The following is a 24,285-nucleotide window of genomic DNA, read 5'->3' on the forward strand; positions in this document are numbered from 1 at the left end:
CATTTATAAATTATTTATTTTTAAAAATTCGCAGAGTGTTTTTAAAATGTATAATAATGTTTTTAATTTAAAAAAAAATGTAAAGGGAGGAGTATTTTTATTAATTTAAAAATAAAAACTATATATTTAAACACTTAATGAAGAAAAAAAAAGTGGGAGAATAGACCTTAACACCTGGAAGAAAGGTGCATACACGTGAGAAGGAAAAAGTGCATTTTCTCGAACAACCATTTTATCTAATCGATTGATTCAACGACAGTTGATTTTTATTACAACAGAAACGTCGTTGTTGTTATAGTTGCATTTGTCATCAATCTACTTGATTTGATGTTCGATCTCGACACATCAAATTTTGTATTCTTCTTATTTTGTTAGGTAAAACGAAAACGAAAACGAAAAATATATTACATTTATTTTTATTCTTCTCGTTGTTTTGGATTAAAAAAAAATCATAATCTATTTACACTAAGCTCTTATGCAGCTCTATTGATGATAATAGCAGTCTAAGGACATGTTGGGCTTTTGACTTAAAATTAATACGGGCCCATTAAATAGGCGAAGTCCGGCCCGTAAACTGATTTGTTGGGCTTTTCAGTGAAGTCTGGCCTGTTAGCTTATTTAAACCTTATTGTTGGTTTGGTAAATATATTTATTTTATTTTGAAATTAACTGACGGTGACATATTTTTTTAATTGCAACCGTGCATAATATTATACATTAAAGTTTTTATTATTATGTTATCAAAACACGACGTTAATATATAAAAAAATAAAATAAATAATATGATCACAATTTTTAAAATGAAAATACGATTCATATAATGCCACTAGAGTCTTCTTTAATGTTCATCATAAAGTCCAAAAGCGATGAATATAAGATAAGAGGAGGATATATTTGCAATTATTGTTTAACATTATTGAGCACTGGCTGAGATGGCGCATATTTGAAAATTACTCTCAAATATAAATTAAAATAAATACTAAGGTATTAAAGAAAACTATTGTAAATAATAATAAATAAATAAATAAAATATTTAATTAAAACCCGTGGAATAACAAAACTGTTAGGAATCACGACTCACTCCCAACAATCCTCCTCTTAATTGAGGCTAGACTCCTTTCTCTGGAGCCCTCGAACAACGTACACTTCTTTGTTCGATATTTGAGAATTCTATCGACATGGTTAAGTTTAGGGCATGACCCTGATACCATATTAGGAATCACAACTCACTCCCAACAATCATCCTCTTAATCGAGGCTAGACTCATTTCTCTAGAGCCCTCGAACAACGTACACTTCTTTGTTCGATATTTGAGGATTCTATCGACATGGTTAAGTTTAGGGCATAACCCTGATACCATATTAGGAATCACAACTCACTCCCAACAATCATCCTCTTAATCGAGGCTAGACTCTTTTCTCTGGAGCTCTCGAACAATGTACACTCATTTATTTGATATTTGAGGATTCTATTGACATGGTTAAGTTTAGGGCATGACCCTGATACCATGTTAGGAATTACAACTCACGCCCAACAATCCTCCCCTTAATCGAGGCTCAACTCCTTTCTCTGGAGCTCTCGAACAACGTACACTTTTTTGTTCGATATTTGAGGATTCTATCGACATGGTTAAGTTTAGGGCATGACCCTGATACCATATTAGGAATCACAACTCACTCCCAACAATCCTCCTCTTAATCGAGGCTCGACTCCTTTCTCCGGAGCTCTCGAACAATGTACACTCCTTTATTTGATATTTGAGAATTCTATCGACATAGTTAAGTTTAAGGCATGACCCTGATACCATGTTAGGAATCACAACTCTCCACAATGGTATGATATTGTCCACTTTGAACATAAGCTCTCGTGACTCTGTTTTGGGCTTTCTCAAAATATCTTATACCAATGGATATAGTATTGCTCATTTATAAATCCATGATGTTCCACTAAATTAACCAAGGTGGGACTCACTCCCAATAATTCTCAATACAGACTGGGGTTCAAATTATTGTCTCAATTTAATTTTTAAAATATGTATTTTGTCCATCAACTTTTAAAATATTTATTTCTTAGTTTATGAATTAAAAAAATGTTAATTTTAATTTTAATTTATTTTGATTTTATTAAATATTTTGAGCATGTGTTGTAAATGATTTCACAAGTGGATGTCAGATAAAATATTAATATAGTGAGGAATAAAATAATAATATATATATTTTAAATTTACAGGTAGAGATTAAAATAATATTTAAATGAAAAAAAGTAACTTAATTTCACCATTAATATTTTTAAGGGTGATTTTAAATAAAATTTAAAAATAAATTAAATTGCGTAAAAGAAGAAAATATGGAGAATTAGTGATTAACCTTAGAAAAAATCTCAACCATCTGATCGGTTACAGCATCATAAGGCAACTTGGATTCTGGGCCGTTGATTAGTAATTTGGTAATAATCTTGTAGAATAATGTGGTGGAAATGGTGTTTTACGAGCAGTCAACTTTGTCCAACCCCATTCTCTTGCAAAATGTTGACTTTGACTTCGCATTGCACAACCAAGTTCAACTTTCTTCATCCCTTCCAAGCGGATTTCTCTCTCTTACCTCGCCTTCTCTCTCTCTCTATGATTCTTTGTTGTTTTCGTCGGCTACTGCCTTCGGATTCGTTGTTATCTACTCTATTGATTCGTTCGCCGGCGATGCATCTGTTGCTGCTGTTATTCTGATCGGAACTTGATTTGGGCGATTTGTGAAGCGAGTTTAGATCGTCTCCGAGTTCGAGTAAGTTTTGCTGCTGAAATTTAGCGTAATTTCGGGAATTACTTTGGAAAATTGTTGCTATTTGCGATATCGGATTTTTTTTCCCCCTCTGATGAAGATGAACTGTTCGTTGAAGGAATTGGCTGAAATTTGATGGAATTTTGCTGGCAGTAAGAGAAATAAATGCTGTTTTGAGTTATAGTTGTGTAATCTTCCCCCTCTGAGAGCATGGTACAGTCGTGTAATCTTCTCATTGGATGCTGTTTTAAGTTATAGTTGCTGTATCGTTTGATTTTTTGACCTTGTGTTTGCCTTACGATTCTGTTGCTTCTTTTCGGTCGTTTGATGAACTGGACATCATAGAAGTTGGCTCTGCACCTAGCGTGCTGGTGGATGACTGGACTCGCTAGTTGAATTTTTGACATAAACTGGCAGCGGTTTCTAGATATTTTTCACTTTCGGCTCAGTTTGACGATCGGGATGGAATAATTTGATTAAAACGTCTCATCGCTTTCCAGTGTTTAGTTTTCAAAGATGGCTTTTCTTCTTGTTGTATCATGTATAGTAGCTTCTATTACGGCCGTGATGTTGGTGCAATCGCCATTAGTATTTGCTTCTGAGTTTACGATGGAATCTGGGGTTTCAAGTGCTAATCAGACTCCCTATTCAGTTTCGGATAGTTGTGAACGTTATTTCATGAATGGGATTCCTATGGATAAAAGTATGTTCTGTAAGCTGCTGCAGCTTTTGCGTGGATATCCATGCATATTTGAAGATTCTTGGGGAAGTGATGGTTGCCGTTGGGATAGTTCATTCTGTAAGTACTCTATATTTTGTTTTTCATTTTGAAACTTAGTCACTTTTGTTAGGAATCACGGCTCTCCACAATGATACGATGTTGTCCACTTTGAGAATAAGCTCTCACGGCTTTGCTTTTGGTTTCCCTAAAAGGCCTCGTACCAATGAAGATAGTATTGCTTACTTATATAATCTAACAAATTTCATAATTCTTATTTGTCAACTTCAGATGTGTTCTAGCTGATTTTACATGGTATTTATGTAATAGGAGTGTTACTTGTTTGCAGCTGGTATGAGAGTCAAAGCATCAAGAAAATTGTTAAAAGAACGGAAGGAGGAAGACGCCAACGTTAAAGATGGTCAGTATCGTCATCGGAAGGCAAAAGAGGATCCGAAGTCTTTTGCAACCCCCCAAAACATTGGAATTGTAGTAACTGGAACCTTCGTTTTATGTTGTGGTGTCCTCTGTCCTTGTTTCTATCAAAAGAGGAGACGCACTGTTCAAAGAGCTTTAGATAAAGAACAACAATCAGGTGAGTTATTGGTTCTCCTGAATTCTTTTGCATTTCGTGATAATGAGGGGTATTGTTACTTATGGATTCTGCATCACCCATGTCCCATCAAAGCCATTGAAAGGTTAATTTGAGAGTGGCAACTCCATTAAGAAATTTTGTTTTCCACTAAGAATGGCCATTACAGGGTTGTCGTTTAATTCTTCATTTGTGACATTTTATTCATTCTTCAATCCTTGAAGGGTTGAGTTATTAGTCCTTTCTTGCAGTTCATTTAGCCTCCACCATCGAAGTAATGAACTCTGCTCCTGAGAAGATTCTAGCTAGTCCACTTCGGGTACCACCTAGTCCTAGATATTCTCCATCTCCAAAATTTAAACGGCTTGGATCTGTTCGTCTTAACATGAGCCAAGTAGCTAAAGCAACTCAGGATTTCTCACCAGCTCTACGCATAGGTGAAGGAGGTTTTGGAACTGTCTACAAAGCTCGGCTAGAAGACGGGCACATAGTTGCCATAAAACGTGCAAAAAAGGCAAGTACCAACTTTTTATGATGTTTTTTTTTTGTACTCTGCTTATATCTAATGGTAATGATAGTATGTTGTAAAATCTCAAATTCTATGTATGTTAGTGTTCATGGATGAACCCAATGTCTCATACAGCAGCAGTAAGTGGGGCACATGTTGCACATCTAATCTGTTAATCTTAGCTTTCAAAACAACATCACTACGAGGACGATATTATATATTTCCTATAGCATCCAGTTAAGTGGTTAATAGGCATAAGTAGCCAGCCAAGCATGGTATAATTTAGGGTGACATGTGAGTACTCTAAGGCATATGGGGGATGCACCCTCCTATGGTATGATATTGTCCACTCTTAGCTTATTGCTTTGGGCTTCCCCAAAAGGCCTCATTCCAATGGAGATAGTATTCCTCACTTATAAACTCATGATCTTCCACTAAATTAGCCAATGTGGGACTCACTCCCAATAATAATCCTCAACCGGGACTATGGCAACCTAACAATAATAACGGTTTTTGGTTCTTTATCTTTTCCAAGTTGGGTTGCAAGTTGTAGTTGGACTGGAATCAAGAGGAATTTGGGATTCTTGATGCTAATAAAATAATAGATCAATAGAAACACAGTATATTCTATAATGTTAGTGTTAATAGATTCTAAAAAGAAAAAAAAAAGGTGGATCATTAGATCCTCTATGTCTTCTATTGATTAAGGGTTAAATCGTTTGATCGTGGAGCCTATGCAATGCTATAGAGTTGTTAATCCTATCCTTTCCAAGTTCATATCAAGAGCAAAAAGGAAGACCCTTCTTCCAAGGAAGCTTAGTTAATAAATTATCCTCCAGAAACTTGAAATCATAAAACAACATCAGTTTGACCTAAGTTCTTGTTGCTGGCGAGAAAGGGATCTCAGGGAAATCAGTTTAGGGGTATAATTTTTTTTTTCTCTTTTTAACCTTTAAAGTGTTGAACAAATAACAACAATTTAGTTTTGCAGGAATTATTTTGAGGATAATTAGACCTTTTGACGTATAATATATTAGGGCTTGTATAATTTTAAAGATTATTACCTCTATAATATTTCATTGGGGATTAATATTGTATCTGTAACACAATTATTTTGCAGGAACTCTTCGAGAACTCACGAACTGACTTTGGCAGTGAAGTAGAATTACTGTCCAAAATTGATCATCGGAGTCTGGTTAAGCTGCTAGGTTATGTTGACCATGGAAATGAGCGCATCATCATTACGGAATATGTAGGAAACGGTACTCTTAGAGAACATTTGGATGGTAATGTTTCTACCCTATGGACGACTAAAAATTAAACTGTTGTTTAATGCTGATGGCTCCATCAAGGCTCATTGACTGCGCTTTTCTCCTTGTAGGTGTGCATGGGAAAGTATTGGATTTTAATCAGAGACTTGAAATTGCCATTGACATTGCTCATGGACTAACTTATCTCCATCTATATGCAGGTTAGAAACTCTTTTGTTGGTCAGCTTATTCTGGAAATGTCAGTCTTTTTTTTTTTTTTTTTTTTTTTTTTTTTTTTTTTTTTTTTTTTNTGAAACTGGACAAAATTTTCTAACGCAACATATCAATTTGATTGTGTGTGTAATTAGATTTTTTTAAACTTTATTAAACTTGACATTTGGGGCTTATTTGCGACACTATATCCAAAATAATATTTATTTTTTAAAATTGATTTTGAGAGATGATTATCTAGGTTAAATTTTGTTGACCTCCAATTACTTTTGAAAATTCTTTGGAAAGAACCATTTTCTTTACATTCTTGAGTATTCCAGCTATAATTTGCATGCATCTCGGCTATTTCATGAGACAACTATTTGATCTTATTATATTTAATTGACGAGACACTTTGGACATTAAATCTTAGGTAGATGATCATCATGGCTCAAACTCATTTTCTCCCAGTCTTTTCTTATTTCTTATTTCTTATTTACCACTAGGTGAACTAATGGTGGTTCTTTGGCAAGAACAACATAGAAAATAACTTCTAAAGACTGTCATTCAACTTTGTGTTTAATGAATTTTTATCTAAAAGAATGTAGAATTGCTTCTGAAAAGCAGTTTCTAAACAGCCTTTAACGTCTTTTTTTTTTTTTTTTTTTTTTTTTTTTTTTTTTTTTTTTTTTTTTTTTNAATTATGAAATCTGATGCAACTCACTAGAATCTGTTCCAAAGGGTTGATTTATAATTATTAAAGCAATTAATTGAATTTACATGGAACCAAATTTCCCTGCTCCGATTTCTTGAAGTATTGTTTGGGATGATGGTATTGGATCTTTTCTGCTTTCCAGCCAGTTAATCTTTATTTCTTGGTTACAATAGAGAAGCAAATTATTCATAGAGATGTGAAATCTTCCAACATCCTTCTTACCGAAACCATGAGAGCAAAGGTGGCGGATTTTGGATTTGCAAGACTTGGCACATTGGGTAGTGAACAAACGCACATTTCAACTCAGGTGAAAGGAACAGTCGGTTACCTTGATCCGGACTATATGAAGACCTATCAACTTACCCCTAAGAGTGATGTCTACTCATTTGGGATTTTACTAGTAGAGATTCTAACTGGACGCCGTCCATTGGAAGTGAAGAAGCCTCCAGAGGAGCGGGTCACAATCAAATGGGTGAGTTTAAACATTCTAATCATTATCTTGGATGCTTCTGTCTGGATTAGATGGACAAGTTGAGTGTTCATTACGTTTTAGGATGCAAATTTCATATCTGATCACCATTTGGCTTAAGAAGTTGGATAAATTTAGCAGATAGCATATAAACTTGTTTTTTATGAATCATCTTGCCATTACTTGAATCTCTGAAGTTGCTTGTTGGGTATTTTGCAGGCTTTCAACAAGTATAGTGAAGACAAAATTCTGGAAACGTTAGATCCTTTAATGGAGGAAACTTTGGAGGCAGATATTGTCCTGAAAATGTTCGAGTTGGCGATCCAATGTGCAGCACCGGTTCGAGCGGACCGTCCAGATATGAAGTTAGTTGGGGAGCAGTTGTGGGCAATAAGAGCAGAATATATATCACAGAAGAAGGAAAAGGCAAGATTGCCTTAAAAATCCAGAGCTGATCAAGTACAAATAGTGTGAATTTCATTAATTTTAGAGCTTTCTCTTCTTTCCTTCGTTTTCTCTTTCCCTCAGTTACCTTGTTTTAACTTCAAATCCTTGCCTAGAATTGAAGTCGGTCAACGACCCTTGTACCATTATTGTGTTAAAGAAAGTTTTTTTTTTTCTCTTTCCAATTTGATGGTAGAAGTTCGAGGTCTTGCTTTCATTGCCAAAGGGAGTTCAGAACTTTTCGAATGTAATTGAAATTGACATTTTAATTTTCGTCTATTTTTTAACTTCTTCAAAATTTAGGGGATAAATGAAACTTTTCAATATCTAGAAATATAATTAAAACTTTGGTTATTATAATATATTAATTTGAAGGAAAAATTATGTACTTATGCTAACCGATTGAGTTTCGAGTTATTAGTATCACACAGAATCGAACGCAAAATATTGGTAACTTGCCTTGTAAGTATTATTAACAGCCACATGGCGTCGACTGTTCAATTCAAAAGCTGGCCTGCTAGAAATAACATATAAAAGTACAGACTTGAGCCATTAATAAACTGTTTGAGATCCATCCAAACAACATGAGGCATTAATAAACTGTTTGAGATCCATCCAAACAACATTCCCATGCGAATGAATCCATTTGAAAAACCAGAGCTAACCATGACTGTAAGACAGAGGCATATTAATGTCTCAAGCGGTCATGTTCTCACGAATCACCATCTGAATATGTTTCTTTAGTTTTCTCCTTCGATGGTTATGAGCCCTGCAGACACGAACATGTGGTAATGATCAATGGCAAATAATTACACACACGGACTGTATCAATGTTTATTGTTGATTTGTTTCGTTTAATATGGAATATAAGCTTGCTTTAATAGCATGCTTCTAGCATTAAGTTGTAATTCTAATTGATTGAAGCCCTTCTTATAAGGGTTTTTGTTTTTTACTCATTTTGAGTTGAGATTTCCTCCTCTAATCCGTCTCTTTGCTTGAATTTTCATTTAAAAAGGAAGAAAAAAAGAACAAAGGAATCATCATAACACAAAAGTACACTAACCAGTATTGATTGCGTAGTACGAATGCATCTGTTGCCACTTTTTTCCCATCATCATTTCGGTTCCAATGGTACAATGCATGAGTTCTATTTCTGATTTCCAAAGTTGAATGCCCATAGCTGGCTTCTCTAAATGCTGAGTATTCTGGTTGTGGATCTCTAAACCTGATACAGATGGACAGACCATAACACACGTTAAACAGAATGAATCTTAAATCTAAACTGATATCAACGAGCAAATTTAGTGAACGCTCCAATTTACCTTCCAGCAAGACCCTCCTGGTTACCGCCATCTCCAACTGTAATGTATATAGGAGCTGATTTGTCTGGTACGGTGTCATGGTAACCACTTGCATTGTAGTTTATACTTGAGATTCGATACTAAAATTAAGAAGGAAAAGAGGAAAATTGAAGTTTGGATCCAAATAAGGCAACAATTGTAATAGGAGAAAACGGTGTGTTTGTGACATGAACTTCACAGTGTACGCATTTATTTAAGTATACGAGAATGAAGATGAGGAGGAATATATATATGCAGACCACCCTATCTATCTGACAGAGAAGGAAGCACTATATGATGACCTCTTAAATACTTGATTTGAACATCACAAGTCCGACAAAATAAACCAGAATCTGTGCTTTCAAAAATTTCATCCTATACTGGCTAATGATTGAGGTTAGTTGATTATATTGTCTAAGTATAATGATACAGCAGATTATGCTGTACATGCAGATTATGCTGTACATGCAGATTATGACACAGCATGCAATCTTACTTAAAATTTTACTTTCCAGATTCTGGCAACTATTGGATAATCTATTATAATATGTTTGATCAAAAGTATGGGAGTAAAACCTTGCCTGCCTAATGAAGTCTGCTTGTTTATCAACTATACCATTTTGTGAATGTCAATTTCCAATAGCATCAAGATATGAGATATAAACGAGAAATTTGAATGACATTATAACAAAGCAACAAGGTAAACATGAGCATTTATTTAACAAAGTTGCACACCAGAAAGAAAATATCCCAATCTATGCATATCATCATACGGCACAAAAGGGAAACAGCAACATACCGATCGTTCATAAGCATGGACATGGCCAGCAAAGACAACATCAACTCTGTACGTCACGAACCAACTTTCAAATACTGACTGGATGCTTTCACCCTCCTGGAAATGTGCTTCATTACTATTGTAGCATGGAACATGCATAAGAACAATCAACCATGGCGTCTTCTCCCGGTCAACCCTTTCCAACTCTTCACGAAGCCAGTGCCATTGAGGTGTGTACTTCACTAAAATAAATAATTATAGAGTTTCTAAGAGGGCAAAAATTTGAAAGTCGGCAGCCTTGAAAATTGACTAAAGAAAAACATAAGATATGATGGGATAATGGACATGAGCTCATTTATCTAAGTGCCTGTTTATGCGTTCAAATTAAGCTTGAAACTAAAATGTTAAATTTCTTTTGGTTTACTTTACGGCTAGACTGAACTACGCTACGCATACTGCAGTTACATGGAGGAAAATGGGGTTAATTCTCACGTTGCAATGTTTGAATTGATAATCTTTTTGGAGACATTGACCTTTCAAAATGCTAGGGAAGAACTGCAAATTTTGGCGCCAACATTCTTATTGCTTGGGAAATTCTTAAACTTGACAGCTCAATAACTAAATCACATGTACTTGACATTTGACATATACTGATGGTCATGTCAACAATCAAAATTCGGTCAATGCAGTGAACAACTTTCTAGCACCAATTGAAGTTGCAATACCATCAGCATGCAATAGACACACAAAAGGAAGAGTTCCACAAAAGTTCTTCCAAAAATTTGACGCCCTGTGATGTTCTAACGTACAATGATGGGGACCCAAACACCCCCACAACCAAAAAGAAAAAGAAGGAAAGAAAGGAAAGGAAAAGTTCATTAAAAATTCTCTCGATCTCCCACGCGGATAGCAATTAGTAATTAACATGCAAACCTAATGTTGATGTATACATAAAAAGGCAATGAAAGGAATGAGAACTTCCTACATGAAAAGCAGAAACTACTAAAGAGCTTAACTAGTCGTGCAAAGCAAGAATATGCATATTTAGTATTTACCAAATGGAGAGTAGGCAGATAACACTATAATATGAGCAGATGCCCGTCTGATTGCATACCAAAGAGGACTGCTGCTGTTGGATGCTAAATAAGGTGTCGGATATCGTTGAATATAGGATTTGAAAGGCTCAACTTCATCCTAAAAATTAAAAATAAATAGGTAAGGAATCCTATCAAAGAAAAAAGCACGAGAAAATTACAATTAATTGACTCATACTTAATGAAGCTAATAAATTCCAAGGTAAAGCTGAGTGAACTTGGAGCATTTAGGAAATTTATATAACAAACATTTAGGAAATTATAATAATAATATATGTTCTGTTTTAGCAGGACAGAACATTTTTTTTCCATTTTCCAGGCCAGTAACTCAGAGGCAGATTCAGTATTTAAATTCAGAAGAGAATTTATTTACACAGAACATAAATACAATATTTACATGTCCACATAGAAGAATTATCTCGTTCAAAACATTTAAATGCGAAGAAAATGTGCAAACATATCAAACAAGGAAAGTATGGATAAATTATATAACTACTGAGTTCGAATTGAAATTATATTATTCAATGATTGAATCTTATACATGTAGAAGAAGTAAAAAAGGAAAAAGTTCCAAACTTTTTACCATGTAAGGCATGTACTCTATTTCATGATTTCCAGCAGACCAAATCCAAGGTTGATATGCTACACTTTGCTCCGCAAATCGACCCCATGTATCCCATCTTAGACCAACATCATTAAATTGATACCTATCAGCATAAGAGAGATCTCCAACAAACAATACTGTCTGCCCTCCACTCTTCATATAATGCTGAAGAGTAGAAAGAGAATTGAACGTCTGGCCCAGATCACCTAGAGCATAAAATTGCTATTTAGTACTGAAGCATGCGGACAGAATAAATGAACTTTAAGTCCACTAGATGCAAAAGTAGATTGAACTAGATATGAAACATACGAGGAAAAGAGAACCAGCGCACTCGGTTAGTTTAACAAAAGATTTCTTTTTCTTTGTGGAGACTGCAGAGGGGGATGGGGGCCAGGCACGTACCATATAATATATGAAAGTGACTTGAGAGGAGAAAGTACTGATTTTCTAAGCCACTCTTGACATTAATTAATACCATGATCAACCCAATTTAAAGGTAATTTTTTGTTTATGATTTATGATATATCAATAACTTATATCACATAAAACCATGAAAATAATTTGCTAAGGATAAGCGCCTATCAAAAAAAAAAAAAAAATGCTAACAATAATCAATAAATTTCGAAAAACAAAAAGTTAATATATTAATGAATTTTTATTACAGATATTGTTATTAGCATAGTTTCTTCAACTCGAATGTTGAAAAGTTCATTTATCATTTAGTAATAGTTTCTAGCAAACATGATGAATGAAATTCTACAATTAAATAACTAATATTCGTTTTCATATGGTATCATGTAAGAACATTAAAGTACTTGACCCTTCTGTTGAGGAACAATGAAAGATAAAAGTATTGTAGAAACAACAATAAAAATTTCAATGTTTGTTGAACAAAGATAAGAAATGGAACAAATGAAAGAGTGGACTCCAATAGATAAATAAATAACTTCTAATAGAAACAAAACAAAAAACGGTGATGTAAACTTTACATGGAAGTTGACCCTTATGTAAGTACCACTTACAAGAATGAACCCGGTCATTTAAAAAAAAATTCAAACTTACAACTTAAAACAACATTAAAAGTTAAAAAAACATTAAAAAAGAAATACAACCAAAAGAAAATGAAAATTTATATCTTACTTTAACGAAACACATAAAACATTAACGCTGAAAATTAAAACTAAAAGTCAAGGAAAAACACAAAACTAAAATTTAACGCAGCTTTAAATAAGAAAAAACTCAAATATCACCTTTCTAATTTGAGGCGGACAAGACCCCAATCCAAGAAAATCATATATGTATAGTTGGAAGAGAAAAGGAAAAAATGTAGAAGCTACAAATTTTACAATTCATCTTACATGCTGCTGGATTGAAAATGCGGGGAAAAAAAATCAAGTTGTGAACTGTTTCCTTTTTTATTTTATTCAAAATGTTGAAGAAATACAGATGGTTCAACAATTAACACTGCATGATATAAAAATTAAGTTATGAAGAAAAGCTCGACACATACTTCAACATCAGTACACTAACATAGAAGAGAGAGGCTCACCAATTATTCCAAATTTGTAAGAAGCATCTGGATCAACCTTTGGGGGTGTCTGGAACCAGAATTCTCGAGCAGAATCACCACTCCCAATCTTGTAATAATACTTGGTATCGTACTGGATGAACGGGGCACCATTAAACTCATCAGTGAAACATATTTTCAGAGGGACAGTGTGGGCGTCGAGTCAAGACAGGAAGAGATTTGCAATAATGTAGGAAGCAAACACATATATATATGGCATGTCAAATCAGCCAAGAGACCACGTCAAAAAAATTCATGAGTTTGTGTCAAATTTTAGACGAAAAACCATTTGCATCAGTGAGAGGGAGAGCCTAATGACAGTCAAGATACACAAATTAAGTTTGTATATGTGATAATTAATCTTTGAACTCCCATATGCAGTTACCAGTTTGAAACTGTAAGTAAGATTCATATTTCAGTCGATCACAAAACTACATTCAGTTACCTTGAGGTCACCAACAAGACAGTGATGAATGTAACCAGACTTGTATTTATAAAAGGTGTAGTTTGTCACCGTTCCCTCTGCAGTGAACTCATAGCTTTTATCCGACGTACCATATTGTACACTATTGGGTTCTGGCTCATCAGGAGTTACCCATGAGATAATAACGGCCTTGCCTTCATAGTCACCCTGGGTGATATGCACCTACAAGGAAGTGATGGGAATGAATATCCTTGTTATTCTTTAAAAAAAAAAAAAAAAAAAAAAAAAAAAACTTCCACGAGAAACAATACACAGAAAATAAGAAGGATAACGTGTTACATTTGTCCGGATAGTAGAAACACATTAGGCAACACAAAGTCACAACTCCAATTCTGGAAAAGTAAATATATCTCCATAAAGTGTGCAGTTACTAAACCAGAGTAGCTCCAAATCAAACTCAAGTCTATTCCTTACCATCCAATCCTCACTTCAGGGAAAAACAAAATTATGATAACAAGTTTAAATAAAGTTGTAACTCCTTTTATTTTCCCTAGAAACCTCATAAAGCCAAATAATCAACGTCGGAAAGGGCCACCCAGAAATATGGCAAAGGATTATAATAACATGCTGCACAGAAAAGAAGTATTAAAGCAATGGGGGTAAAAGGAGAGAGAATGCAAATATTCTTGATTTCTAGTTATGCTGGTAACATATTCGGCCATAGACACTTTAGAAAAAGGAAGGACTAAGTAAGTCAATGGCCACCATTATATTACACAAAATAAAATTTAGTACAGAAAATATAAAAAACTTACCTGTTGGGGGGCATTGTAACCTTTAGGAATAGCAAATACTTCATTATCAAGAGGCATATCAGTGGATGGCCACTCTGATCGAATAAATGTACTGGTGATCCCTGCATTCCCAAAGCTCAGAAAGCTAATAACTATGCACAAAGCAAACACAAGTTGAAGAAACAAGCACTGCATCTTGGAATTTCCCAGCATGATTAGTGAGTCAATCAACTGCATCAAGACAAAAAATAAAATTTTCGTAATGGATTAGAACTTCACCAGTTAAAATATGATTGAAAGAGAACGTAGAAAAAAAACAGAAGGGAGATCCCAATGAGAGTGATTGATGACAAGGAAAGCAGAAACTTTTAAAATCAAGCCTACATCCAAATTTTACATTAAACATAGATAGGAAACGAGTTTTACAATCAAACTCAGTCAACAAGAAGGAAAAAATAGAACCAGGCAATCATCGACAGATAGACGAGTAAAGTCCAAATTCTCAACCACGCAAAGCAATGCACAAATTCATATAATCACGAAATTCATATAACGAATGCCAAATCCTCATAATACCACAAGTCAAACCTAGCTCCATTTCGCTTCCACCTGTAACATTTCCCCATCGAAATGGCAGCATCCGCAGCATACTCTTCATTCACATCCAAAAATCCAAAATGGACAAAAAACTCACAACATATTTTCACTTTGCAGGAAATCCAGCAGTAGTTAACAAATGAAATCAATCACAAAGAAAATTTAAATCAGATTGTACGCAAAGACAATGCAGTACAGATAACAAGAATCTGAATCATTTTCGTTCGAACGACGAGCGTGATCAGTTGTGTGCGAGAGAGAGGAAATAACCTGAGAACATTTACAAGGAAGAGAGTGGAAGAAGGTGCAGTGAAGTCGCTGGATTAGATCGCAACAAGAAGAGATAAGATCCTCCAATGGCTGGATCGTTGGGTTGAAGGTGAAACTATAATACTAGAAAAGCGCTTAGGCGTAAATTAGCAGCGAAACAACGATTGATGTGGCGTATGTTAGAACAGCGTCTTATCCCCTTCCCCTTGGCGGGAATATTCTGTCAGCTTACCTGGTAAATAAATCGGATCAGGAAAAATATTATTTTAAACTAAATTTTAATAGGTGAATTAATCTAAAACCTCAGTAAATTTTGATTTACTAGACGTAAGAAGATTGGTGGTTTTGTTTTGAGCTTGTCCTTTCATTATAAATGCATGATCATTCCCTAAATTAATCGATGTAGGATTTTATTATCCAACACCTCTATTTTTTCTACTTATTTATAAAATTATTACATTATAGTTTTTATTTTTGTGAATAATAATTATATTTACATGTTTTTTGAATTTATTAAAAAAATCGAGCGAAGATAACTATTACTTGTGAGAAAAACATTATATACGCTTTTAAGATTTTCATCTTAATAAATTCTACAAAATATAATAATATTCTACTAAATATCTTGTAATATCTTATTTATAGATTTTAATAAAAATTGTTTAAAATTTATATTAGGCGATTTCTTATAAATTTGTATATAATACGTATCAACTATTGGATGATGAAAGTCCCACCTAGCTGAATGATCCTGAGTTTATAAATAAATAATACTCTATTTATTGGTACGAGGTCTTTTGGCGAATCTCAAAGTAAAGTCATTAGAGCTTATGCTCAAAGTGAACAATATCATACCATTGTGGAGAGTCGTGTTCATCTAATATGATATCAGAGTCATGTCGAACAAGGACTCCAAAAGAAAAGGAGTAGAGTCTCCTCAAAGGCAGTAAGAAATAATTAAGACTCTAAAGGAGTCGAGCCTAGATTAAGGGAAGATGTTTGATGATGAAAGTCCCACCTCCGCTATCACAAAAATATAGGAAAATATTAAAATGTTATAGATGTTGAATTAATATTACAATTAACCTATGGTCCAATTGTGGAGAGTATCGTGCTCAATCAAGTTATCCAGCCCATGCAGAAATGGGTCCACCAACAAAGCCTGGTCAGAAAACCACCAGATTTAATCCACGTGTATTATGATCATTTTGTCCAAGCCTTATATGCTGATGTCAGCCCATGCGTCACGTCACCAATTTTTGTGCATTAAAAAACAGAACCAGTCCACGTCACCATCGGGAGCCGTACAACAAATTATTAATATGACTAAATTTTCCTTTATTAAACTGAAAATTTTATTAGTAAATTATTTTATATATATATATATATATATATATATATATATATATATATATATATATATATATATATATATATATATTATTCAAATTCTTTTTTTTTTTTTTTTAATCTCTGCCAATTTGTGAATTTGGGTTCTTGTTTTTATGTTCAGAATTNTTATATATATATATATATATATATATATATATATATATATATATATATATATATATATATATATATATATTATTCAAATTTGGTATCTAGGTTAAAAGAAAAATCAGAGATTAAATATTTTTCCGTAGGCATAATTGTTAATTAATATGTTACTGATTGAGGTATTCACACATTACCTAATTTATAATATTAATTTGTTTTTTTTTTTTTTATCGAAGTTAATTTAGGTCAAATTAGTATGCTATACAAAAAATGATATGTTGACTTTAAAGCCACGTGGCGGGCACGTTATGGAGTAGCCATACTCTCACCAATCTTGTCATTGTCATTGATAGAACAAACGAACTTACATTGCAATTGCAACGAATCTGCGTACTAAAATATTTAAAACAAAATAATTGTTCACCATTTTCCATATAGCCTGTGGTTTTTTTATTATTATTATTATTTTTTTAAATAGGCATCGTGCTAAAGGTAATTTTCTTTTATTAATAATATAAGAATTCGAGCAAAGACTATGAGATCACCCCACGGACCGACCATAGAACCCTGTTCAATAAGTGGAACGCATTAGCTGTCCTCTATCCGGTTGGGCAGTAAGGGTCGGAGAAGGGCAATCACTCATTCTTAAAACCAGCATTTTTAAGACAAAAGAGGCGATGTCAATTTAACATGTAGGAATTTGCTCTGAGCAAGGTAGAGAATCTCCATTCCCCGTCCTTGATCCCGATCTCGCCCCATATCTACCTCGTCCTACTCACTTCACTTTTATATATAAATATATATGTATATATATAATACAAACATATATGTTAAGAATGAGAAATAGAATTAGAATCGAAGGGATGTATTCTCATTGATATTTATAACATTTAAGATATAAACTACCAATTAATACCTACGAATAACGAAAATATAAACTAATTAAATATTAAAGATAAAATAAAATATACTACAAATCAAATCCTAAACAAGAGAATATTAAGATATAATATATAAAATAGATTCTATAACTAATATATTCTTCAAGTATTATATTTTTAGTTTTGAGTTTTAATATATATATTTAATTAGTCGATAAATAAATATATATATTTTTAAATTGTTGAATTTTGAATTTTTATAAATTAAGTTAAACACTCATTTTATAATATATTTGTTGATTTATCAAAGATATTTTACCTTTTTTAAATTAGAGTTATATAAGAGAATTGAAATTATTCATTAATTTTTTTAACGATATATATATATATATATTAAAAAATTATTATGAACATCTCCTCTCTTCACCCGCGAACATCTCTAAACTCGAGCATCCAACTTCAAAAAAATATGTATATCAATTACTGATAAAAAAATATTTAAATTTTTATTTGACGTCTGTTAAAACTATAATTTAATATATAAAATTGAAAGTTATTATATGCAAATAGATTTCATTTTATTAAAAAAATCAAATTAGATTATTTATTATTATTATTATTATTATATAATTCAAATTAGAGAATATTGATTACGCCTTTTATTTATTTGATATTGACCACATTCTTAATTAATTAAAGTATTACTTTAAAATGATTATTTGCAAGGCTGCGCTAATATGTTTTATTTTATTTGAATAAATTTTAAAATATATATATTAGGAGCGAAAAGAAAAAAGGGAAGTCCAACTACTTGGCTTTCTAATTGTAGTTTGTTTGTTTTGTTTGTATGCAGAGGAGCGGGAGCGCGAGATCGTTCTCTCTCGAAGAATCCGCGCCCAGAATTGGAACTCGCTCTGTTTTTCGTTCGCTGTGAATCGATTCATTCGCGTTCTTGAAGGAGCAGTGCCATGGATGATTCTCCGAAGAAGGACGATAGTCCGCGAGTTCTTAGAGTTCTTGAAGCGCTCAAACAAGCTTCTCATGAGTTGCAAGCACATCCAAGTCCTCGCTCCGGGAAGTTCAATTCTCCTGCCATTAAAGCTCTGCTTGAGCTCGAGGTTGAATCCGATAAAATTCTTTCCAGTGATCCGAATCTCTTGACTCTTGCTCAGCACCTTGGAAACCTAAAAGCCTTGGTGGAGACGCTTCAGAAGTGCAGAGGTTACGGCCTTAGGTCGTTCTTAACCCGCCGTTTCGCGACGAATTCGGTATCTCAAGTCGCCGGTTCAATCGAGGCGGAGATTCAAGCTTGGATTGACCGCGAGAGCTTGGAGAGTCTGGTTCGAGGTCTTAAAGAGCCTTCAGACGACGAGAACGAATTGATTAAGCTACTGGTTCAGTTCGAGAATCGACTCGCTCAAGGATTCAACCGCGAGCTACAGGATCTCATGCTCAAATCTAAGGTGTTTTCATTGCTCGAGTCGATCGTTTGCGACTGTAATTTCTCGAAAACGATTCGGGAGCATTCCGCGTACGCGATTGGGGCTATGGTCCGTTTCAACAAAGACGTATTCGTCGGTCAAGTATTAATGGGACCGACAATTCACGCGCTAGTTCAAATGGCTTCCTCTCACTCATTAAAAGTCCTCTGTTCCTTAATCAGGCTGATTAGGTCTCCGCTTGTGGAGGAAATCGAGTCAAACGGCGACATACCAAAAATAATAAGCTTATTGAATTGCCAAGACCTGCAAATTAGGGTTTTAGCCATGGATTGCATTATTGAAATAGGCTATTACGGCCGCAAAGAGACTGTAGATACTATGCTGGAAGAGGACTTGATCGACAGGCTTGTGGAGTTGCAGAGGTCAGAATTGGGCGGCGACTTGATCGGATTGGGGAAACACACGGCGGAGGAGAGTAGAGAGGTAGCTGCCAGCGAAGTGGAGGGAAGAAGAGAAAGTAGAGAGAAGAGGTTCTTGGAGGGCCATCCATTTGCAAGCTGTGTGGCAAAATTTGCAGTGCAATTGGAGGTTGGAGAGGGGTTGAGGAAGAGGGAGAAGAGGGCCATTAAGCCTGAAATTTTGAGGAGAGTTCGAAAAGCTTGCGTTTCTGATGCTGAAGCGGCCACCATAATCGCCGAGGTTTTATGGGGTTCTAGTCCTTGATCTGAAACTGCGACAAGATTGCGTTCTGTTCTTGAATGGTGGATTGAAGAATCAGATGGAGAAATTGAAAACTTGTTTCGGGGATGAACATTCATCAATTCCTCGTCTCTGTCGATATTTGGATGTAAGAATTTCACGTTAGAATCAAATAAATTGAAGTCGTGTAATTAAAATAGTAACCAGTTGATTGAGCATACAGTAGTTAAAGAAATTGTGTAAAAGAACTATACAACTTTTTGTTTCATTCTTTTGATATGATGGAAATAAAACAATAACCAAATTTCTTATTATTTGGATAGGGAAAGAGAATAAGCCATAGGATTACAAGTTTAAGTTGGATGATTTTTGTAATAATACGGAAAAAAACGAACAAACGACCACAGTGGGAGTCGAACCCACGACCTTTTGATCCGAAGTCAAACGCGCTAATCCACTGCGCTATGCGGTCACTTGGTGTTCTTTATAACAATGTATTTTAAAATTTTGAAGAAAATAAAAAACGACACTTAAATTGGATAATATCAAAAATAGCAACCAGCGACCACAGTGGGAGTCGAACCCACGACCTTTTGATCCGAAGTCAAACGCGCTAATCCACTGCGCTATGCGGTCATTTGCCGTTCAATTGCCATTTGAAAATTTATATAATATTATTTTAGTATCCATTTAATATATTCAAATTACTCGATTATTCTTAATGTCTAAAATTCCAAATCTAAATAAAACCAACGTTCTTTGTTTCTCCTTTATTTTCCAAAACATACAAAGCCACATTACTTCGGAAAGTTGTTAACTAGTGAAGACGTCTGATTATAATCCAAGAAGAAACGATGTCTCAACTAAAATCCTCTACTACTACAATAATCCGAAAAGGGCTTACGGCGTTATCAATCTAGTTCTATCCAAGAAGCAATCTATGCAAAACAAATCGTCATGTTATCACTGTCTATTTCCTATGTTGGTGCTATGCCATAACGTATGTACAGCTCAACTCATTCCTGCTCGGTTGAATCGTCGACTTTTGCAGGCGGTTCCATGCACAATGGACAACGAGGGTCACTTCTATCTTCGATGTTTGACCCGTTCTCCAGACAGTCTGCATGATAGACATGGCCACATACCAAAACCGCAGCAACGGGAAGTTCGCTGGAAGACAGCGTGTTACCGAGGAAGCAAAGCTTTCGCCTCATCAGCTTTTGACAAATCCCACATACTATTTTCCTTCCATGAGATAAAATTGTATCCTTCCCTAAGGAATTGTACCTTATCCTTTCTGGCCTCAAGAAGGTGCTCTCATTGCTCTCTGAAATCAAAGGTAAAAGGAGAACAACATCATCAATGTCGAAGCAGCAAAGGCCACTGATATCCATTATATTGATGTCACAAAGAACATGATATCTAATTCAAAGCAAGGTGGCTTGTCAGCCAACCAGAAGAACTGTTTATGTTTTCAGGTCTTTTCGTCTAATTAGAGAGCGCCACGTAATACACGAAGAACGGATTTTCAAATATCTTATAACATTTATGCCATTGTGGAAAGTACTCTGATTCCCAAAACTCAAAAAGGGTACCTATATGATATGGAAACTCTGAGTTGCAGTGAGCTGCAAATTTAAAAGCGGGACGTTTTTCGAGTATGGTTCGAACTCGGTTTTCGCGGGAGGTGGATGCATTTGCTTGACTGGTTGAACCTCGTCGACAATATTGATGACTATACTGATGACGTGAACGTTTCATGAATATTGGACGGGCGAGACTCCGATCCTGCTGGTTTAATGCAACATAAGTTTAATAGATTGTGGTTCAGTAAAAGGAAAAGACTTAGCTTAAATGCTTTCCCTAGAAATGGAAAGGATTGAAGTATTCTTTTGCCTGTTCGCTGAAGAAAACAAAAGAGTACAAACCTCTTCTGACCGCACATCCATTTGATTGGAAAATGGCACTATACCTGCAACATACGTACCAAACATGTTTCATTTCATCATTTAAAACATAGGAAAATCAGAATTCCATACACGTAAGATTAATTGTGAGATCCCACAACGGTTGGAGAGGGGAACAAAGCGCTCTTTATAAGGGTGTGAAAGCCTCTCCCTAACAGACACGTTTTAAAAACCTTGAAGGGAAGTCCGAAAGAAAAAGCCCAATGAGGACAATATCTGCTTGCGGTGGGCTTCGGCCGTTACAAATGGTATTAGAGCCAGACACTGGGCAATGTGCCAACGAGGAGGCTGAGCCCCGAAGGGGGTGGACACGAGGCGGTGTGCAAGCAAGGATGCTGGGTCCCGAAGGGGGGTGGATTGTGAGATCCCACATTGGTTGGAGAGGGGAACAAAGCCTCCTTATAAGGATGTGGAAACCTCTCTCTAGCATACACGTTTTAAAAACCTTGAGGGGAAGCCCGGAAGGGAAAACTCAATGAGGACAATATCTACTAGCTATGGGCTTAGACCGTTACAAGCCAGACATCAGGCAATGTGCTAGCAAAGAGGCTGAGCCCTGAAGGGGGTGGACACAAGGCGGTGTGCCAGCAAGGACGTTGGGTGCCGAAAGAAGGTGAATTGTGAGATCCCACGTCGGTTGGAGAGAAGAACAAAGCGCTATTTCTAAGGATGTGGAAACCTCTCCCTAGTATAGAGGTTTTAAAAACCTTGAGGGAAAGCCCAATGCAAACAATATCGGCTAGCGGTGGACTTGGGTCGTTACATTAACTCAGTCATAAGTTCTAAAGCGTAAAATCGACCCAGCTTCACCTAGATATCTAAGAACAACACATCTCAATCTTCATTTAATCAAAAGAAAGAGAACCCAAATGCATGCAACCAAAGCTAATTCCATAAGGTAATTGAAGTAGCCAATTGACTGAGATGAGTCCACAAACCACATCTCTGAATTAGAATGCGTCCTTAAAGGCTCATACCAACCCCAACATCTTCTAGCAGAATTGAAATACTTAAAGCAATCCCCAACTCTCTAAATTTCATTCTTGAACAGAATTCTCATAGACCCCAAATGAACTTCCAAAAATGGCAATTACATACAAAACCCATATCATCCGATGGCAGCCCGTTAATTTCAAGCTAAAACAAAGACGATTCATGGTCTGTACCCACACCCCAGTGAACTAATACTCTGTATCGACGCAAAGGAATCATCCCTTTGAGGCATTTCTACAAACAGAAGCAGGGCACGATAGTGATGAGAGAAAGAAAGGACATACCGGAGAGATGATGAGGACGATCGTGGTGGGTCTGATCAGAGCCTGGCTTGCGCTTCCCCATAGTATTAAGATTGTTCATAAAGCGAGGAGAGTGCGGATTGATATCATTTGGAGGTTAAATTTAGGCGATGATCTGTGGTGGGGAGCATCTAAAAATTGAATTGAATTGAATTGAAATTGAATGAACGAACGAATGAATGAATGGTTTTGGGCCTTTTTTTGGAGCCGAAACACAAACCCAGTGGATGTGCTATTTCAGTTGCTGTGGATTTACGGTTCGAGGAGGAAATAAAGGAACAATTGTTTTGGTGTATTTTTATTCGATTTTTAGCCCTTTTCCATTCTTATTATTAAAATGAACTTCCAAAAATGGCAATTACATACAAAACCCATATCATCCGATGGCAGCCCGTTAATTTCAAGCTAAAACAAAGACGATTCATGGTCTGTACCCACACCCCAGTGAACTAATACTCTGTATCGACGCAAAGGAATCATCCCTTTGAGGCATTTCTACAAACAGAAGCAGGGCACGATAGTGATGAGAGAAAGAAAGGACATACCGGAGAGATGATGAGGACGATCGTGGTGGGTCTGATCAGAGCCTGGCTTGCGCTTCCCCATAGTATTAAGATTGTTCATAAAGCGAGGAGAGTGCGGATTGATATCATTTGGAGGTTAAATTTAGGCGATGATCTGTGGTGGGGAGCATCTAAAAATTGAATTGAATTGAATTGAAATTGAATGAACGAACGAATGAATGAATGGTTTTGGGCCTTTTTTTGGAGCCGAAACACAAACCCAGTGGATGTGCTATTTCAGTTGCTGTGGATTTACGGTTCGAGGAGGAAATAAAGGAACAATTGTTTTGGTGTATTTTTATTCGATTTTTAGCCCTTTTCCATTCTTATTATTCCCTTCACCTATGGTCCGAGCTTCGTGCGGTGGACCTGCCCCTACCGAGAGCGGAGATTTTCACATTTACGTGCAAAATTAGAAGAAATTTCTCTTCGTTGGAATTAAATAGAGACTAGAACTTATACTTGATAAATTTCCTGCCTCGTCTCGCTTAATATAAATATATTTTTAAAAAAATTATTTCTAAATTCTACTTCCAAATTAATTTCATATAAGAGAAAAATAAATAGGTAGTGGGTATAGGAACGAGGAAAGTGTCCTCGCCCCGGACATCTGACATAACATAATTGGATATCAACTCATCATTAATACATTTAGACATAATCATTGTTAACTCGTGATTAATACGTTTAGACTTATTTAAAAAAATTTAGTTATTAATATAACATGTATAGTAAATAAATATAATTTTTTTAAAATAATTAAAAAAAAAAAAAAAAAAAAAAAAAAAAA

At 35.2% G+C, this 24,285-nt stretch overlaps 3 protein-coding genes and 2 non-coding genes across 8 annotated transcripts; 1 reads left to right on the plus strand and 4 right to left on the minus strand.

Moving 5' to 3' along the window:
* The first annotated feature begins 2,519 nt into the window (after positions 1-2,519).
* Positions 2,520-7,897, plus strand: LOC111779767 (calmodulin-binding receptor-like cytoplasmic kinase 3). 3 transcript variants are annotated; one of them, XM_023659900.1, is made up of 9 exons: positions 2,520-2,777; positions 2,893-2,987; positions 3,120-3,573; positions 3,842-4,087; positions 4,336-4,598; positions 5,713-5,878; positions 5,974-6,063; positions 6,941-7,239; positions 7,456-7,897. In XM_023659900.1, the coding sequence occupies exons 3-9, from the start codon at positions 3,291-3,293 to the stop codon at positions 7,675-7,677; spliced, it is 1,569 nt and encodes a 522-aa protein (XP_023515668.1). In that variant the 5' UTR covers positions 2,520-2,777; positions 2,893-2,987; positions 3,120-3,290; the 3' UTR covers positions 7,678-7,897. The 3 variants fall into 3 exon arrangements, with proteins under 3 accessions (XP_023515668.1, XP_023515666.1, XP_023515667.1); XM_023659898.1 differs by having other exon boundaries at positions 2,893-3,573; XM_023659899.1 differs by having other exon boundaries at positions 2,520-3,573.
* A 228-nt stretch (positions 7,898-8,125) lies between these two features.
* Positions 8,126-15,283, minus strand: LOC111779768 (bifunctional purple acid phosphatase 26-like). The gene is made up of 10 exons (XM_023659901.1): positions 15,149-15,283; positions 14,303-14,512; positions 13,509-13,709; positions 13,046-13,157; positions 11,476-11,702; positions 10,854-10,992; positions 9,820-10,040; positions 9,003-9,121; positions 8,744-8,905; positions 8,126-8,449 (listed from the first exon to the last, which is right to left on the minus strand). The coding sequence occupies exons 2-10, from the start codon at positions 14,492-14,494 to the stop codon at positions 8,377-8,379; spliced, it is 1,446 nt and encodes a 481-aa protein (XP_023515669.1). The 5' UTR covers positions 14,495-14,512; positions 15,149-15,283; the 3' UTR covers positions 8,126-8,376.
* A 4,785-nt stretch (positions 15,284-20,068) lies between these two features.
* TRNAR-UCG lies at positions 20,069-20,142 on the minus strand. The gene has a single exon. It is a non-coding gene; the product is annotated as a tRNA-Arg (tRNA).
* Positions 20,143-20,232: 90 nt separating this feature from the next.
* Positions 20,233-20,306, minus strand: TRNAR-UCG. The gene has a single exon. It is a non-coding gene; the product is annotated as a tRNA-Arg (tRNA).
* Positions 20,307-20,483: 177 nt separating this feature from the next.
* On the minus strand, positions 20,484-23,182 carry LOC111780320. Of its 2 annotated transcripts, none has more exons than XM_023660694.1 (4): positions 22,915-23,182; positions 21,599-21,642; positions 21,266-21,458; positions 20,484-20,997 (listed from the first exon to the last, which is right to left on the minus strand). In XM_023660694.1, the coding sequence occupies exons 1-4, from the start codon at positions 22,991-22,993 to the stop codon at positions 20,687-20,689; spliced, it is 627 nt and encodes a 208-aa protein (XP_023516462.1). In that variant the 5' UTR covers positions 22,994-23,182; the 3' UTR covers positions 20,484-20,686. The 2 variants fall into 2 exon arrangements, with proteins under 2 accessions (XP_023516462.1, XP_023516461.1); XM_023660693.1 differs by having other exon boundaries at positions 21,266-21,461.
* Between the last annotated feature and the right edge of the window lie 1,103 nt (positions 23,183-24,285).

The sequence above is a fragment of the Cucurbita pepo genome, chromosome LG18 (genome assembly GCF_002806865.2).
Source record: "Cucurbita pepo subsp. pepo cultivar mu-cu-16 chromosome LG18, ASM280686v2, whole genome shotgun sequence".
Classification (NCBI taxonomy): Eukaryota; Viridiplantae; Streptophyta; class Magnoliopsida; order Cucurbitales; family Cucurbitaceae; genus Cucurbita; species Cucurbita pepo.